Raw genomic sequence first — 17,498 nt, 5'->3', positions numbered from 1 at the left:
GTTAGGGCCGGGGCGCGGCAGCAGCGCCCCCCGAGCCTGCCCCCCGCGGGCAGCTTGTCCTGGCTTCCCAGGCCCGGTGGGGGCCGAGGCGGGAGGGCCGCTTACCTGGGCGCCCCTGGGCGGCTCCGCCGGCCTTCCTGGGGTGCGGCTCCCTGAAGCGAAGGGACCCAGACGGTCAACAGTCAGATTCCTGATCGCGCCGGAGCCCCCCGCGTCCCTCCCCGGCAGGAGGGACGGGGCAGGGGCTTGCGGCAGTGAGGGTGACTTCAGCTCCGCAGATCTTCTTTAAGCTATTGCCCCGTGTTGTTTCCATTGCTCTACTTAAGCCCATGCCCTCTCCAAATATACTTTCTTCGTTTTCTTTCTTTCTTTCTTTCTTTCTTTCTTTCTTTCTTTCTTTCTTTCTTTCTTTCTTTCTTTCTTTCTTTCTTTCTTTCTTTTCTTTCTTTCTTTTTCTTTCTTTCTCTCCTTTCTTTCTTTCTTTTCTTTCTTTTCTTTTTTCTTTCTCTCTCTTTTTCTTTCTCTTTCTTTCTCTTTCTCTCTTTCTCTTTCTTTTTCTTTCTTTCCCTCTTTCTTTCTTTCTCTTTTTCTTTCTCTTTCTCTCTCTCTCTTTTTCTTTCTTTCTCTCCTTTCTTTCTTTCTTTTCTTTCTTTCTTTCTCTTTCTCTCTTTCTTTTTCTTTCTTTCTTTCTCTCCTTTCTTTCTTTCTTTCTTTTCTTTTTTCTTTCTCTCTCTTTTTCTTTCTCTTTCTTTCTCTCTCTCTTTCTCTTTCTTTTTCTTTCTTTCCCTCTCTCTTTCTTTCTCTTTTTCTTTCTCTTTCTCTCTCTTTTTCTTTCTTTCTCTCTTTCTTTCTTTCTCTCTTTCTTTCTTTCTTTCTTTCTTTCTTTCTTTCTTTCTTTCTTTCTTTCTCCCAATATTTTTTATTGTCATTTTGTTTTCCAATTATATACAATAGTAGTATCTACCTATCATTTTCTGTAAGGTTTTGAATTTTACAGTTTCCCCCCCTCCCTTCCCTCCCCCCCCCACAGAAAGCTGTCTGATACTTTCTTCTTTCTGTCCTAATTTCTTCCTCTCCATCTCCCCACTCCTCTGACCTCCTGAGAGCCCCCTTTCCCAATCCCCATGTTACCTCTTTTCTTTTTCTTGTGGAAACATGATGGGCAGCTCCTGTGATAGAAGACAAGCATCATCTAATTAAGCACCATTCCTTTTCTTTATAACTACTCCCATACTCTTCTTCCACCTCCCCAGCCCTTTACACATAAGGCAAAGCAGAAGTGCAGAGCGTAAGGATAAAGGCTAGACTGATTTTTTTTTTTTGGTATGGGGAACTCTGGGTAAGAGAACTTCTTTAAGGTGACACCTTGCCCATAGAACTGAAAAGTGATTTTCTCAGGTCATAAAGACAGTATTTGTCTCAGAGGCAGAACTTGAACCCAGATCTTCCTGACTTTGATACTAACTTTGTTTTTTTAAGATATAATTTAGAGTTTTACAATCCTTCCCCCAATTTTCCTTCCCCCCCCCACAGAAGGCAGCTCACCAGTCCCTACAACATCTCCATGGTATACACCCATCCAAGCTGAATGTGATGAGAAACCATACCCTTCTATTCGCTTATGTTTTAAGGGAACCTTCATCCCATTCATATTCAAAGTTGTAATTACTAACTCTTTATTGCCCTCCAGACTATCTTCTCTCTACTTTCCCCCATTTTTTCCCTTTACCCATATTCCCCAGTATTTTGCTTCTGGATACCACCACCTTCAGTGTATTTGCCCTCCTATGTCAACCCCCCTCCCCTTTCTTTCCCCTTTCCCTTTTCAGCTTCTTCCCTCCTTTCTGTTAGTTCCCCTTTTTCTCCCCCTCCCCATCCCTTCCTAATACTAGCTTTCTATCCACTCCCTGGCTGATGATAAACATTCATCATCATCATCATCATCATCATCATCATTCTCTTTCAGTACATTGAAAGATACATTGCTTCTCTGACATGTTCACAGAACAAATTGCAACTTTTCCTCTCCCTCTTCACACCCCACCTTGGTAAATGCTAATAATGAATTGCTCTGGACAAAAAAAAAAAATCACCTGGCAGCCAACTTCTATTGAGAATTTTCAAGGAATACCACCTATTATTGAATAGATCCTTACTGGAAGCCTTTCCTGCTTGGTAGAACTGCCTGCCAGAATTTGTCTTCCTGTGGCTTTGCTTTTGAGAATACTGGGCCACCTCACACAATGAAGTGACAAAGATTTTTGAATAATGACAATAACAACATCTACTACAAGAAGGCTACTGCTTCTACATGCAGGGTAGCTAGGTGATGCAGTGGTTAGAGCACTGACCTTGGAGTCTGGAGGACAGGAGTTCGAATCTAACTTCAGACACTTGACTCTTACTAGCTGTGTGACCTTGGGCAAGTCACTTCACCCTGATTGCCTCTCATTCCAGAGCCATCTCCAGTTGTCCTGATTCATATCTGGCTACTGGACCCAGATGGCTCTGGAGGAGAAAGTAGGGCTGGTGACACTGCATTAGTACCCCTCACTCAAATCAAATTCATATGCATGTCATGACATCACCTCTCTGGAAAATGAAGGACAAACATTATTATGCTTCTACATGTACCTTAAATCCCATCCCTTTTTATTTTCTCCAGCAGACTGCCCCCCCATTAGAATTTCATTCTTCCTCTAATCTCTTCTTATCTTTTTATTCTTTGTTCCTTTACTGCTTCCAAATAGATTCAGTTGACCTTCATCTTTAAAAAAAAATACCCTCTTTCAGGGCAGCTAGGTGGCGCAGTGAATAGAGCACTGGCCCTAGAGGACCTAAGTTCAAATATGACCTCAGACACTTAATAATTACCTCACTGTGTGGCCTTGGGCACACCTTAAAAAGAAAAATAACCTTTTTCTTGACCCTACTATCATCCTCTCTAGCCATCAATCTATATCTTTTTCCCCCCTTCTCAGCTAAACTCCCTGAAAAAGCTATCTGTCCTAAGTCCCTCTATTTCTTCTTTCTCAAACTCTTCTATCCCTTTGTGTTCTGGCTTCCAACCTCATCATTCAGGTGAAATACCCTCTCCAGAGTTACAGGTAATTGCCAGATGGAGAGCCCTTTCCCCAATCCTCATCCTTCTTGACCTCTCCCAGCTTTTGACACTGTTGACTACCCTTCTCTTCTTGAAAAGTACCCTTCCTATAGGAGGCTTCTCCTAGTGCTTTCCCCCTACCCCAGTTGCAAATATCTTTTCTGCCAGTCCTACTTTCCCTCTACTCTGTGTTTAACTTGTATGTACTAATTTATGTATATCTTTTCTGACCTATGAAATTGTAAGGCAGGGAGGGTTTTGTTTTTTGTTTTTGCTTTTTTTCCTTGTATCCTCAATGGTTAGCTTAATAAATATTCATTGATTAATTGTATCTTAATTATATTAATAATGATAACAATATCTAGCAAATATGAGGGCTTACTGTTTGCCAGAAATTTGTTGAGTGCTTTACAAATATTGATTCATTTGATCTTCACAATAAACTAGAATGAAATGACTTGCCCAAGGTCAAACAGCTAGTAAATGTTTGAGACTAGATTCAATCTCTGGTCTTTCTGACTCCAGGTCCAGATCTCCAACTACTATACCATCTAGTTGCCTATCAACTTACCCTCTATCTCTACAATCTTGTGTAATCTACAGATTTGGTATGCACATCTACCTTAGTCTTCATCTAGATTGTAAGAATGTTGAAAATAATTGGAATAGATTTCAGAACTATGGAAAAGGCCACTAGAGGCATCTCTGCAGTTGTTATAAATCTATACATCAATAATCTGAATTTGGTCATTCAACCTGTTTTGAATCCATCTTATCAATCAGTCCAGGATATCTTCAATCAACTGCCTTGTTGACATACAAATATATTGTCTATGTATTCCTTTAATCTCTGAATCCCTCAGGCTCATGTTCCTTTGCCAGAAAGATTAAATGTCCTCCTGGCTCTTCATTTACCTGCATGATATCTCTTGTCCCAGGCAGGCTTAGAGTTGGTTTTGTCTTTGGAGGGGGAACAAGTCAGAACTGTTGTACACTGAGTGGATATTGTACCCTGTACATTGTATGTTGTAGACTGGGTCTGGTGCTATTTCTACCAGCTAATTCTTTTCTTCCTGAGATAGACTTGGATGTTCTGTTTCCTGAGTTCTCAGCCTGTTGCTCAGAATCTAGCAACTGTCTCCAGAGCCAGCCTGAAAAGGGAGGAATCTCTAGCACCCTCTAAACAAACAGATCTTTCACACAAAAATGAAGGGGTGTTTCCAGAGTTTCTAGCCAATTCTATGGCCAGAGACAAAGCTCTCGTGTTCAATTCTCAGATGCCCTGGTCTTAGCATTCAGGAGACTCATTTTTTCCTCCCCTTAGTATTCCACTTCCCAACAGGGACAGGCTGTCTCAAAGGCATGCAAGTTAGTATTGTGAAGTGCAGGATACACCCCAAACAGATTTTTCTGGAAGGTTGTCTGGCACAACTGACATAATTGAGCCCAAAATACAATCTGGGGTAATGAGTCCACTCACTACCTGCCAGGAATGCAGACCAACTCAGAGCTATTCTGGGATGGGCTGGCTGACTAATCCCAGGAGTCAGAAAGGGAGAGCTGCCATCCTGAGTAGAATGTCTCTGAATTCAGGGACCCCTGTTCTTTTGTTTGGGGGACCTTTATTCTTGGGATTACGAATGTCAGTATTCATTTGAGACATCACACGCAGGACTGCCCGAGTTGAAGTCACCTTCAGCCTGTTCCCTAAAAAGTGATTTCCTCCCCTCTTCCCTGTCCTTGTTTTTAACAGAGAAAACCTTCAGAACTATTTAACCTTTACCACTCTCTCAAGAGGCAACTCTGTTCATGGAGCTGGAGGATCAGATTTGACTTCTTAACTCAGCTGCTCTGCCCACATTGGACAACAGACCTTCATAAAAGTCCTTCTGGATCCCTGGGGTCCCTGTTGGAGCCCTTCTGTCTAGTTGACCCCAAGTACCACTGAATCCAGGAAAGCCAGTTTAAGTTCTTCAGAGTTTATAATAGATATTTATTCTTGAAACTGAAATCTGAATCCTAAAGTCACCCACATCTGGTTGACTTAGCAGCCCCCCCCAGAGATCTTTAGTTCCTTCTTTAAAAAAAGAAATGAAAAAAGTTCTAAATCAGGCTTCCAAGTCATGCTTTTCCTGCTTTAAAAGTTAAGGTATTTTTCAATACATTTCACAATTGTTAAATTGAAAGGATCCTAAGTCTTTATTCCCTAACCAATAGAAACTCAAAGCTATGTCTCCAGTCTCCTATTTTTCCCTTCTGCCCCATCCCTCCTATTCCCAACCTCCACCCCACCCCCATCCCCACCTATGTGAAGAGGTTCCCAACCATATCCATCTCTGTTCTGTCACACACAACCTCATCCTACCACAATGCATGAAATAATATATCCCAGAATTTTAATGTTCAAAGTGACCTCCTCCCTTCCAACTGATCTACTTGTGGAGAGAAGGTGAATCATTCATAGATTATGAAGGTCCAGACCATGTGATATCAGCAGTCCAAGTGATGACATCAAGTGGACATTGTACAGGGATTCCCAGATCACAGAGATATGCCACACCCCAATCAGAGTATTTGACTAAATTCACAAATGAAAAAGAAAATACAACCTGAAAGTATCTTTCACATTATTTTCAAATATCTGAAGGATTTTTTTTTTAACAGAGATCAGTGAGTAACTTATACTAAAGATAAAAGACATTGAAATTAGGTTAAACCAAAGGAAACACTGTCTCATTTAATAATGTAAGAAAATGGAAAGAGGAAGTAAAGAAGACTAGTTTCTCTTTTTGTGGAAGCTTTTATTAGACAGATCTAAGTTTGAACTGGGTAGAGACTGAGCAGCCAGGGTAGGGCCATAAAAAAAGATGATCCTTGGATAGAGAGAACTATATTTAAAAACCTTATTTAAAGTATACTTTTTTTCTAAGAATCATGACCATCCTAGAAAATGTGAAACAAATGGTCACCATATGCTAACAGGGTCTTGCCATGACCATTCATTTGATATTGCATGTATGTACATGTGTGTAAAGATTTTATGTATACATAAAATGATACAATAATAATATAATTGATATTTACATAGTGATTTAAGATTTCCAAAACCAGTTCTCATTTTCCCTTAGAAAATCCTGTGAGATACATTCTACAGAAATATTACTATAGTTTTACAGATGATGAAATAGTTTGAGAGAGGTGAAAGGACTTGACAGTGGTATGATTTGAACCCAGATCTCTCCTGACTAAATCTAAATGAGTCTATATGTGTATTCTATGAATATCCAAATAGCCTTTTTGCTTATCATTTTTGACATTTCCCAAAACTTGATTACCTTAATATAAAGAAACGTGAAAGAAAATGAGGAAGGGGAAGAAGAAAGTGAATAGGAATAAGAAAAAGCAAGAACAAACAAAAGGAGGATTTAATTTTCTTTCCTAGGACAGAACAGGGAGCAACCGATTGAAATGCACAGCTTCAGTTTCTGCTTGTTATGGAGACAGATCAGGCCCAGAACACCAACTCACTGTTTTCTCTGGACTCTCCCAGGAAGTCAGCCCAGCAGCAGGTGCTGGCACAGGAGTGAGCCCAGGAGCTGGGAGGTGCCAGGCAGAGGGAGGCAGCAAAAGCCCATCTCTGTGCTGGCTTTCTCTTGTAAGATACTTGGTTAAAGTTGCTGGTGCCTGTCACCCCAGCTGAGGTGACCCTCTCCACCCACAGTGATTTATCAACAGAATGATAATCTCCTTCCCACTACTCACCAGCTTCTCCCACAGCAGAGCTGGTTTCCCATGGTGCTCTGTCCCCAAGGGTGTTTTTCCACATAAAAAGCGAGTGCATTTCCTGGTTTTCTGTCCAGCCACAAGTGGCAGCAACCAGAGAGCAGTTTGTCAGTATCGGATTTCTCCCCTTACACAGGGAGCAGGATGGCTTTCCTATGCCACCTGCTGGAAGGATTGTCAGGTGGGCCCATTCCCAGACAGGAGAGGAGGGGTTAGGGTCATCCACACCCTTGGCTGGCCTCAGGTGGGATTTATTCTCCAGAGTATGGCGATCCTTGGATTACAACTTCCAATGCAAAAAAATCTGAGATGGAATAAGGTGTGTCTGAATCATCTACAGTGTCCTGTAGATGATGCCTCTGAGATCTAGTCTTAACTTTTCCTACCACTACCCAGACTTGTTTAGCTGACTCCCTTTGTGAGGCAAGTGGTACCTTGTTTCTTAAGGCGAGGTGCAAGCACAGAATTCATGTGCCCTGAGGTCTAGAGTTTAAAGACCAGGATTGATTGGGACATTTAATCGGAAGACTATGACTCTGGAGTACCAAGGTTTTGTTTTTGAATGCTAGCTCCTGTGTCACCATCTCTGAGACTGGCAAATCACTTAATCTCTCTGAGCCTCAGTTTAATAATTATAACTCACATTTATATATTGTTTTAAGGTTTGTAAAGAGTTACATACTCAGAAAAACTCTGTGACATAGGTGCTGTTATTATTCCCATATTACAGCCTGTGACTAAGGCAGAATTTGAATTCAGTTCTACTAAGTTCACAATCTTATTTCTCTTCTGTAAAGACAAGAAAATCATACCTGTTCTACTCTATGACTACTATACAGGGTTGAATGAGGTGCAAAAGACATGAGAGCACTTTGTAAATTGTACAGTTGTACAAATATGGTACTTTAGTTATATCTTATACTTCTTGGTATTCTCTGCAATGTTTTTCATGATATTTTATTTAGTGTTCATTATTTTCAAGTGAAGGAATAACTGGGGGGGAAAGGCCATTAATGATTACTTCTAGTCAAGGAACACCATAAGCTCTGATAATTGAAGTTGAGAATCACCCAGACAGTAATGGAAAGGCCCAGGACTCCAACCAACATTTTCCAGGTTGATTTGTTATTACTCTCCCTCAGATACTTTCTATTCCAGTCAAACTAGTCTATCTGCTATTCCCTATGTATGTCATTCTATCTTTCCTTCATATATGAATAGAGATTGTTCTCTATGCCTAACAATCTTTCTTTCCTTCTTTCTCACTCTTGGAACCTTAGCTCCCTTCAAAACTCAGATAAAGCCAGTACTACCCCCTAGTTTTTAGTTCTCTCTCTCTCTCTCTCTCTCTCTCTCTCTCTCTCTCTCTCTCTCTCTCTCTCTCTCTCTCTCTCTCTCTCTCTCTCTCTTTCTCTCTCTCTCTCCTCTCTCTCTCCTCTCTCTCTCTCCCCTCTCTCTCTCTCTCTCTCTTCTCTCTCTCTCTCTCTCTCTCTCTCTCTCTCTCTCTCTCTCTCCCTCTCCCCTTCTCCCCTACAAATTACATTATATTTTGTATTTAATTATATGTAGAATGTAAGTCTTTTGATAATAGGAAGTATCTAGGAAAATATCTTGCATATAATAATGATGATGATGTTTGTCCTTCATTCAAAAAGACAACCATGACATCAGAGAAAGTGATGTCATGACAAGCACATGAATTGGACTTGAGTGAGAGGGTCCTGTGCTAAGTCACCAGCCTCACCTTCTAATGGCCAGATATCAATCAGGAAGACTGGAGATGGCCCTGGATGCTAGACAATCAGGGTTAAGTGACTTGCCCAAGGTCACACAACTAGTACATGTCAAGTGTCTGAGACTGAATTAGAACTCCTATCCTCCTGACTCCAAGATCAGTACTTTAACCACTGCTCCACTTAGCTGCACTTGCTCATATCAGGTGCTTAACAAATGAATATTGAAATGAAGAGCTGAGGAAAAGGAGGGTAAAGATGTCAGCAGAGAAACGTGTGACCAGAAGAACAGATGAACTGGCCAATAATAAGAGCAAGGGATGACTGTTGGACAACCCTTATGCTTGATTGGTATCAATGCCAAGTGATCTAGGGGAAGACTGTCAACCCACTATATGGAACCCCTATTAAAGATTTAAAGGACAAGGACAAGAGTTGCATAGGATGGTGAAGTACTGGGGGAGTACTCAGCACTGATGAGATCACAGATCCAGTTACTGAATAATCAAACACAATTAAGGTACCTATTATATTATAGTACTATGCTAATCCTATTGGAGAAAATAAATTAGTTAATTTCTCATGGAAAATTTTCAGCTCTCCATGACAAGCTGGTGGTAGAAATAATTTGGGGGAAGTTGTTGGGTGTGTGCTGCCTATTCAAGTACTGAATGAAGAATGACTAGGGGCCCAGTTTTCCAAAACCATCCTGTATACTCAACAGTTTCCCTTTCCCTGAACTTAGGGCCTCTTTCAGCACTGCTTCCCCAAACAAGCAATATCCAATCTTTTTCTTTTTTTAGGTTTTTTTGCAAGGCAATGGGGTTAAGTGACTTGCCCAAGGCCACACAGCTTGGTAATTATTAAGTGTCTGAAGTCGGATTTGAACTCAGATACTCCCGACTCCAGGGCTGGTACTCTATCCACTGCACCACCTAGCTGCCCCAATATCCACTCTTTTGAACACACAAATTCTGAAATCTGAGCCTGAATACCTCTTCCTCCCAGTATGTTTGGTCCCTTCCTTAAAGTAGTAGAAATGGTACTAAAACCTGATGGAGCGGTTTGATTCCTACTATGGAATATTATATGAATTAGGGTCAAATACTTTTTCCCTGGCCTGAAAGAGAGGGTGGAATGGCCAACTATGGGTCCAGAGGAGCCATAATGAAGCATGCTATTTATCTCCTGACAGTGGTGATGGACTAAAAATGAAAACTGCCATTTTTAGACAAGGCAAATATGAAACTTGCTTTGCTTAACCATGCATATTTGTTACAAAGCAGGGAACATGTGAGGAAGATAAGATAAATTATTAGTTAAAATTTTTTTAAGCTTTTGAAAATGGATTAGAAGCAAACTACCCCCCCCCCCCGCCCCAGATTTTAGTCTCAGCTCTGCCTCTACCTACTTGAATGACCTGGAGCAAGTCACTTTCCCTTTATAGGCTTCAGTTTCTTCATCTGTAAAATGAAGGTGTTGGTCTACATGACTTTTAAGGTCTTGTCCATCTCCAAATGTAGGATCTTAAGTCTCTGGATTTCAATTTCCTCATATATAGAATGAAAGATTGAGTCAGATGATTTCTAAAAACCCTTCTAGAATCAAGGTATATGACTGCTAGGGACATTTTGGGGCACAAGGGAGATATGGAGGAAAATTCCTTAATATTCATTCATTCATACATACATACATACTTTCATTCATTCAGTCCATTCCAGTATTCATGTTTCCTGGACATATTCAGTCCCTTGAATGTGAGAACTCTATATGATAGAAATAGGTGCCCATGAACTGAAGGACATTGCTTTAGGCAAAACTGCCTAGACAAAAACATGTTTCTTTTTCCCAGACCCCTCCTAAATTCTATCTTGAAAAGTCCAGACTGTCTGGAGACCCTTGTTTTTGTATTTCTAATCACCAGCCCAGACAATGCCCTCTGGCTTGTTTGGATGGCACAGTCCTCATCCCCTACCAGGATCACTCTGGCTTTTGTGGTATTGTGAGAAAATCAGAGCTAGGAATCTGATTAGGAGTCAGTGCCAATAACCTGCTGTAATCACAAAATCCAGTTGTGAGCTTAGTTTGGCGTTGAGCTCAGCATATCCAAATTATGAGCACTCTGTCCAGCCAGGAGTTCTGTAGTCCTTGTCTAGGACTTCTTTCCTCACATATAGTCTTATTCTCCAGGCTATAGAATAGGGAGAAACACAAACAGGGCCCTGGGATTTGGATTTATTCATTGTTACCCACAGTTGAATGATAACACATGTTCCAAGGACTAAACCAGATAAACATTCCATTCTGGATCACTACTGTCCCTCCCCATCCCCTTTCCCCTTTTCTTTGACCTCTTCCCCATTCTCTTTCCAATTTTCCTTCCTTTTCCCCATGAGATGCGATTGCATCTAGGTTGGTAGGCAGCTGCTCTCATCCCTATACAGCAATAGCCTTGATGCCATCTTTGAGTTAATTAGAGTCCCATCCAGTCTCCCTCCCCTTCTTCCTCCTGGTCAGGAGGTCTAGGTAACAGAGAAACATGGACCTCATTGACCTCTGTGTCCAAATGTCTTCCTCCCCGTGGAGCCTCCAGTTGGAGAATACCATCATGGGAAAGTGCAGCCCGAATTCTCCAGGGATCCACATCAGCAGGGAGGACATAGGTACGGCAGAACTCACGAGACACAAAACCATGCCGATCCAGGCGTTGAGGATGCCTGGCAGACACCTCCAGCAGGTTGTCCACGGTCCTCACTGTAACCTCATCTGGGGTAAAATGACTCACATCCAGGAAGACCTGGAACTTGCCTTCACTAAGGCGGAGCTCAGAGGCCCCTGCTCCACCACTCTCCCCAGCTCGAGCTGCCCGTGGTCGGACATAGTAGCCATGGTACAGGGTGGGAGTCAGGATCTCCTCTGGGAGCAGGCCTAAGGGGTAGATGAATGGAAAGAAAAGGTGAAGTGAGGAAGGAAAGATGTGTAAAAAAATGGAAAGTGAGAAGAGAAAAGGTATAAGACAGGACAGAAAGGGAAGAGCAAAAGGAAAGAGAGGGAAAGGTATACAGGGAGAAGATTGGAGGGAAAGAGAAGGGACTACATAGTTGGAACTGGATAGGGATCATAGAGGCCATTGTTCAGACAGGAAATTGAGGCCTAGAGAATGATATCTAAAATTACAATTATAGCAACCTTTTCATTTTTGCAAACAAGGAAGCTGAGGCATAAAACAGGTAAGTGACTAGACCAAAATCATATACTTATCAAGTGACAAGATCAGATTTGCATCTTCATTACGGTGAATTGGAGAGGCAGAGGGAAGATATAAAAATTATAACAAATAGGATGGGGGAATTGGAGACAAGGGAAAGAAGAAAAGTTGAAGCCAAGTTGTGGAAAGAGAGAAGGTACAAGTTAAGGATAATGACAGCTGTCAGTCCAGTGGGATCCCCCTGGGTCAGATGACTTTAGTGGGGGGTCAGTAAGGGAATGAGGCAATAACCCAGATGGGAAAAGTCAGTCTCAGATGAGAGAGGATCAGTCCCAGGAGGTCAATTTAGTTCAAGTTGGGGAGGGGGAGGGTTAGTGAGGGCTGGGAGGTCAGCCCCCCAAATCAATGGAGGTGGGGGGAGGGGATGGCAATCCTGTACCTTCCCCAAATCGTTGTTCCCCTAAACGGCTCGGATTAGCGAACTCGTACTCGGTGGTGGCCGGGTGGGCATGTGGAACTGAGCGACCCGACATGGCCCCAGATGGACCTTCAGCCTCTGCGGACACAGTGGGCCCCTCCTGCCAGGATGAATAGCCAGGACTCTGGAAAGGACCCCGGGAAGGCTGGGGCTGGGGCGGGGTCGGCACAGCCCAAAAATAGTGCAGAGCCTTGGTGGGAGAGGGGGAGGGAAGCTTTGTGGATTCTGCCCCCCTCCAGGCCCCTGGCGGATCCGGTTGCTCAGCTGTTCAGCTGCTCAGCTGGGCTGAGTGAACTGGATTTGGGTCCAAGCAGGGCAGGAAACTCATCCTTAGCGGGAGTCTTCCCGGACTGTCTCCTTCCCAGATGACAGAGCCCTAAATCCTCTTGCATCTTCCTAAACCTAATCTGCTAGTCATATGAGAGCTCAAGTCTTAAGTAACATCAGTTCAATTTAGAAGGAATCTCAAAAGGACATCCTATCCAACTTCATTCTACAGATGAGGAAACTGAGGCCCAAAGAAGTGAAGAAATTCATTTGCTCAAGTTCACAGAGCTAGTAAGTGTGTGAGGCAGGATTCAAACTCAGGTATTTTCACTACAAGACCATTTGCCATACCAGACTGCCTCTCCTGAAGATAAGACTGGGATGTTATGGTGGTCTCATTCCTTTTCAAAACCCTGCTCTGGCCATTCCTTGTGTCCAAAATTCTGTCATTCTATAAGCATGTTCCCCCCACAATCACCCCTTACCCCGTGTCCCCATCACTGATAAGGCAGGAGCCTTTTCTAGCCAGAATGATGTCAAGGACTTCCCTTCATTCTTCCCTTCTACACACACAATGTCTGGACAATGACATAGCTGTGACCACTGGCCTTCTTCCTCCAAGGAATCACAAAGAGTTAATGTCCTTGGGACCCAGCCCAGGCAGATTCCTTCCCTGCCAGTCTCTGCCTGGGCCCAAGATAGTTGCTGGCTTGATCCCCCTGGCATGTGAGAATATAATGGTAGGGGGAGGGGCAAGCTGCTTGGGATTCCTGGCTCTGCCTTAGCAGAAGGGGAGGGAGAACCAGAATGTTGAGGGGTAGCTGGTGGGGGAGGAGGGTGGTGGAACAAGGGGCGGGGAAGGCACCCATATTTGGAGGCCAGGACTAGTCACTCGCCAGCTCAGACATGTTTGTGTTTCTCTTTTCTTAGCTTGGTGAGTACTGGGTGTGTGTCACAGCCAAATCCCCGATCACCAGTCCCCCATGAACTAGGATAATAAAACTCCTGACATCACCATTCCAGAAACTTCACCGGAGTTGAATATATAAGAGCCTAGCTGGAGCCTGGGCTGAAGGAGCTGCCTAGCCAGCCATACCCCAGAAACTCCTCTAGCCACCATGGACATCGCCATCCACCATCCTTGGATCCGACGCCCCTTCTTTCCTTTCCATTCACCCAGCCGTATCTTTGACCAGTTCTTCGGAGAGCATCTTCTGGAGTCTGACCTCTTCCCTACCTCCACTGCCCTGAGTCCTTTGTATTTTCGACCCTCTTTTCTTCGGACACCTAGCTTTCTTGAGACCGGGCTCTCAGAGGTAAGTCTTTGGGTCTTTGGGACATCAATTTTTGGAAGCAGACTACTTCTCTGAGTCCCTAGCTGCAACTTTCCCACAGACTATCTCATACTCCTCCACAACGCAGATGTCTAAAGCATCTGTGTCTGATAGTGTAGAAGGATGAGGTCACTACCAGTTTCTTAGCAAGATTGATCCAATTTATTTTAGACTCTCTGTGAAGGGCAGAGTCAAAATAGCCTATTAATAAAATCCCTCTGGACTCACTGAGGTCAGTCCATTTGTCTGGGAGGTCTGACTTTACTAGACAGAAGTTACTTTTTTTTTACTTTAAAGTATCTGGAAAGAAGTAACCCTAGCATTCCTTGATTACCTTTTCTGGTCCCTTCCAGCCCTCCTCTGACAATTTTTTTTTATTGGTTTTTAGTCTTTGGCTTTCATTCAGGGGCCCCTGACCTTACTCTTCACTTCCCTGGTTAAGACCATAAAAAGCAATCTTGTTTCCCTCTTGCATGTCAACCTGCTAGCAGTGATTGGGTTTCTTTGGATTAGAAAAAAGTATTAGTCTGAATTAAAATATAAGGAAAGGGGTAAGGTCAACTTTTTTAAATTTCAAGCTCAAAATTTAGGACCTCTTTCCAAAAATCAGACTCTGCTTTGGAAGCAGAAAGAAGAGAGATAAGAGTTGTGTTATGAACAACACCCTCCTTTAAAAATACTGAAGGATGAGTAAAAAGGAGCCCAGTGAGTGAGTGGGCAAGGGCAACCAAAGGGCAAGCTGGGTGGTTTCTAGATTAAGTGGGTGGGAAATTTGGCAGTCCAGAGGAGCAGGCAGAAGAGGCCTTTGTTTTTACAGATAAATATCCATCAGCTTGTAGGCTTGTATCTGGCAAACTGAGAGGGGTGGGGTGGTTTGTGAATTTGAGAATTCTAGCCCAGCCCATCTTTTGTTTAGTGTAGATACACTGTGGGCATCCTGGCTCACACTTTGGGCATCTTTGAGAATTTCCTGGCTTCTCCCCAGGCCTATAAGCTCAGTTAGAACCAAGGCTCCCAGGAGCCAGGGAGCATATTTTTAAGGAAAGCTATTTTTCTGGGGGTACAGCAGAAGATAGAGAAGGGAAGGGAAGGATAAGGAAGGATTCCTGGATAGAATAGGTTTTATCTCATGGGGGTGGGGGGAGAGAAATCTTAACTTCCCTGTCCTCCCCTCTCCTGAACTTTCTTTGATATTTCTAGATGAGACTGGAGAAGGACAAATTCTCAGTAAACCTGGATGTGAAGCATTTCTCCCCAGAGGAACTCAAGGTCAAAGTGCTGGGTGATGTGATCGAAGTTCATGGAAAGCATGAGGAGCGTCAGGTATCTGGGTCATCCTTTATTGGCAGCCCTTCTTTGCCCCCTTGCTCTGAATAGTCACTCTTCTGCTGTGTCAGGTTGGGGGGGAGGCAGGGGGGAGGCAGAGAGGGAAGAGAGAAGAATTTCTGAAACTCTCAGATCTGGGGGAGTGAGTATTTCTCAGTTAGAAACCATGAGGTCATTCAAGGAACCCATTGTTCTGCCTGGAATCCATTTTTACTCTGAGCCTCTGGTTCTAAGTTTCAGAACTGTATTTAACTCCCCGAACCCTAAGATCATCTGAGAATCACCAGAGAGAGAGACCATTTCTTACAGAAGTTCTGGAGGATCAGACCATATGAGGGGTTAACTTGAGGCTCTTTCCTTTGGATCTTGAAGATAGTTTGGTTTTTCCTTATCAAGAAATAAACATAGGTGGTACAGTAGGTAGAGCACTGGCTTTGGAGTCAGGAGGACGGGAGTTCAAATTCGATCTCAGACACTAAATAATTACCTAGCTGTGTGACCTTGGGCAAGCCACTTAACCCCATTGCCTTGCAAAAAAACAAACAAAAAAAAAAAAGAATTGGGATCAACACTGATGGATAGAGCTTCTATCTTTGACACATAGAGAACTTTATGATTTTCAAGTATTCTTCCTATTCTTTGTGTCAAGAAATAAATATCAATTCCTGGGGAGGATTTTTGCTGCACCTTCTCTCTCTCTCCGTTACTTGGTAACTAATTCCAACCTGTAGGCATTGTGGCAACAAACCCCAGTGGAGATCATTTCTGACCAAATATTTTCAGTTGGAATCAGATTAATGATCAGAAAATTAGCTGGTAACAATGTGCTCTCCAGGGAAAAAACATTGTATGTAGGTTGCACTTTTAAATTTAATCTGCATCATTAACATTTTTTCTATCACTTTCTTAAGTCTAGACAAGCAAAAAAAGAAAAAGATATCAAACCCTTATTTGTAGATGTAAAGACTCACACTGAAAAGTTTACATTAGCTCTTAGGAGCTGGTTCAAGCTGGCTGCAGAATATCCCTGAGTTAGAATGATACAGGATCAAACTGAAGATACACAGGTGGAACTTGTTGTTCCTACTTGCTCTCTGTCACTTTCCACACAAGCTGACTGAATGAGTTGCAGATTTTGTCTGTGGTTCAACACACCAAGGTTAGCCCTGGGTATCCTAAATTCAACTAGGCTTTTGGGTGTGATGATCTAAACCACTAAAGTAGATCTCAGAAACACCCCATTTGGCAATTGGGGAATTTGGGTTGGTCCAGACTTCGAAGCACTTCTGCTGAAGGAGTAAAAACCCAAGGAATCCTTGCCTGACTCCAGTCTGAATACCAAATCTTCAAAAGTGATTCATATACCTATCCCAAGACTCAGGGAGTAGTGAGGAAGGAGGAGGGGTGAAAATGTTATGGATAAGAGGTGCTGATGTTCTAATGGTTTCTTTTCTTGTCCCTACCTCTCTTTTCCCTTTCCCTTTCTACTTTTGTCCCTCTTTACCTTGGACCAGGATGAGCATGGCTTCATCTCCCGGGAATTCCATAGGAAGTACCGGATCCCAGCTGATGTGGACCCGCTCTCCATCACCTCATCTCTGTCATCTGATGGGGTCCTTACTGTGAATGGACCAAGGAAACAGGCCATTGGCCCTGAGCGTACCATTCCTATCACTCGTGAGGAGAAACCTGCTGTCACTGCAGCCCCACGGAAGTAGAGGCCCCACTCCCCTAAATTGTGTTTTGTATGGCAGTACACCAGTAGGGGTACAATCCCTTATGACTGGTGCCAATGTTAATTTATTTGTGCTGAGGGCAGAGCCCAAATGACTAGGCCAATAAAATGATTCAGCAACAAGCAATGGTCTAATCTTTGAATGTCCGTGGTATTTTAGAATCCTTAATAGAGGCTCATCTAGTTATTACCTAGAAAGAATTGGTATAATTGTTACTGTGACATTCAGGGACTTAGATTTTATTTGAAGCTAAGATTTTTTAGTAGATACAACAAATCTACCTCCACCTATATATACCATTCAATAAATTCCATAAGCACCTTAGTAAGCACACATTTAATGAGCAGAGCAATCTAGTAGTTAAGTGCTAGAGGTGATGCAAAGATGAAGAGGATATAGTCCTCATCCTTGTGAAACTTATTGTATGGTAGGAAGGAGATAATATATACTCCTATAACTAGAATACAAGCTCGAACATGATATTGACTATATCAGGCCCAAGGAAAAGGTTATAGAAGGTCTGGGGCAGG

General features: G+C 42.9%; 3 protein-coding genes across 5 annotated transcripts in view; 1 reads left to right on the top strand and 2 right to left on the bottom strand.

Moving 5' to 3' along the window:
* The window catches only part of DIXDC1 (DIX domain containing 1), a 74,387-nt gene extending 66,185 nt beyond the window's left edge, over positions 1-8,202 (bottom strand). Inside the window, exons 1-3 of one of the 2 annotated variants that reach the window (XM_074216667.1) lie at positions 6,866-8,202; positions 1,132-1,169; positions 106-152 (exon numbers count right to left, since the gene is read on the bottom strand). In XM_074216667.1, coding sequence (XP_074072768.1) covers positions 106-152; positions 1,132-1,169; positions 6,866-6,944 — 164 coding nt within the window. In that variant the 5' untranslated portion in view covers positions 6,945-8,202. The other variant, XM_074216668.1, reaches the window with a different exon arrangement.
* HSPB2 (heat shock protein family B (small) member 2) lies at positions 107-12,516 on the bottom strand. 2 transcript variants are annotated; one of them, XR_012474373.1, is made up of 4 exons: positions 12,267-12,516; positions 10,031-11,547; positions 1,132-1,169; positions 107-152 (listed from the first exon to the last, which is right to left on the bottom strand). XR_012474373.1 is itself a non-coding variant. In XM_074216672.1 (2 exons), exons 1-2 carry the CDS (start codon positions 12,358-12,360, stop codon positions 11,093-11,095), a joined length of 549 nt encoding a protein of 182 aa, XP_074072773.1. In that variant the 5' UTR covers positions 12,361-12,516; the 3' UTR covers positions 10,014-11,092. The 2 variants fall into 2 exon arrangements, 1 of the variants encoding a protein (XP_074072773.1); XM_074216672.1 differs by lacking the exons at positions 107-152; positions 1,132-1,169 and having other exon boundaries at positions 10,014-11,547.
* A 977-nt stretch (positions 12,517-13,493) lies between these two features.
* Positions 13,494-17,112, top strand: CRYAB (crystallin alpha B). Its single transcript, XM_074216666.1, has 3 exons — positions 13,494-13,888; positions 15,107-15,229; positions 16,747-17,112. Exons 1-3 carry the CDS (start codon positions 13,691-13,693, stop codon positions 16,948-16,950), a joined length of 525 nt encoding a protein of 174 aa, XP_074072767.1. The 5' UTR covers positions 13,494-13,690; the 3' UTR covers positions 16,951-17,112.
* Positions 17,113-17,498: the final 386 nt, after the last annotated feature.

The sequence above is a fragment of the Macrotis lagotis genome, chromosome 1 (genome assembly GCF_037893015.1).
Source record: "Macrotis lagotis isolate mMagLag1 chromosome 1, bilby.v1.9.chrom.fasta, whole genome shotgun sequence".
Taxonomy (NCBI): domain Eukaryota; kingdom Metazoa; phylum Chordata; class Mammalia; order Peramelemorphia; family Peramelidae; genus Macrotis; species Macrotis lagotis.
The sequence above is the reverse complement of the archived record's forward strand: the minus strand, read 5'-3'. Positions and strand labels throughout refer to the sequence as shown.

Excerpts from the sequence above, each read along its gene's own strand:
- CRYAB (XM_074216666.1), top strand. The coding sequence starts at position 13,691 with ATGGACATCGCCATCCACCATCCTTGGATCCGACGCCCCTTCTTTCCT. Across the intron at positions 13,889-15,106 it reads TTGAGACCGGGCTCTCAGAG|ATGAGACTGGAGAAGGACAA; the intron begins GTAAGTCTTTGG and ends TGATATTTCTAG. Across the intron at positions 15,230-16,746 it reads GAAAGCATGAGGAGCGTCAG|GATGAGCATGGCTTCATCTC; the intron begins GTATCTGGGTCA and ends ACCTTGGACCAG.
- HSPB2 (XM_074216672.1), bottom strand. The coding sequence starts at position 12,360 with ATGTCGGGTCGCTCAGTTCCACATGCCCACCCGGCCACCACCGAGTAC. Across the intron at positions 11,548-12,266 it reads GGAACAACGATTTGGGGAAG|GCCTGCTCCCAGAGGAGATC; the intron begins GTACAGGATTGC and ends TCTACCCCTTAG.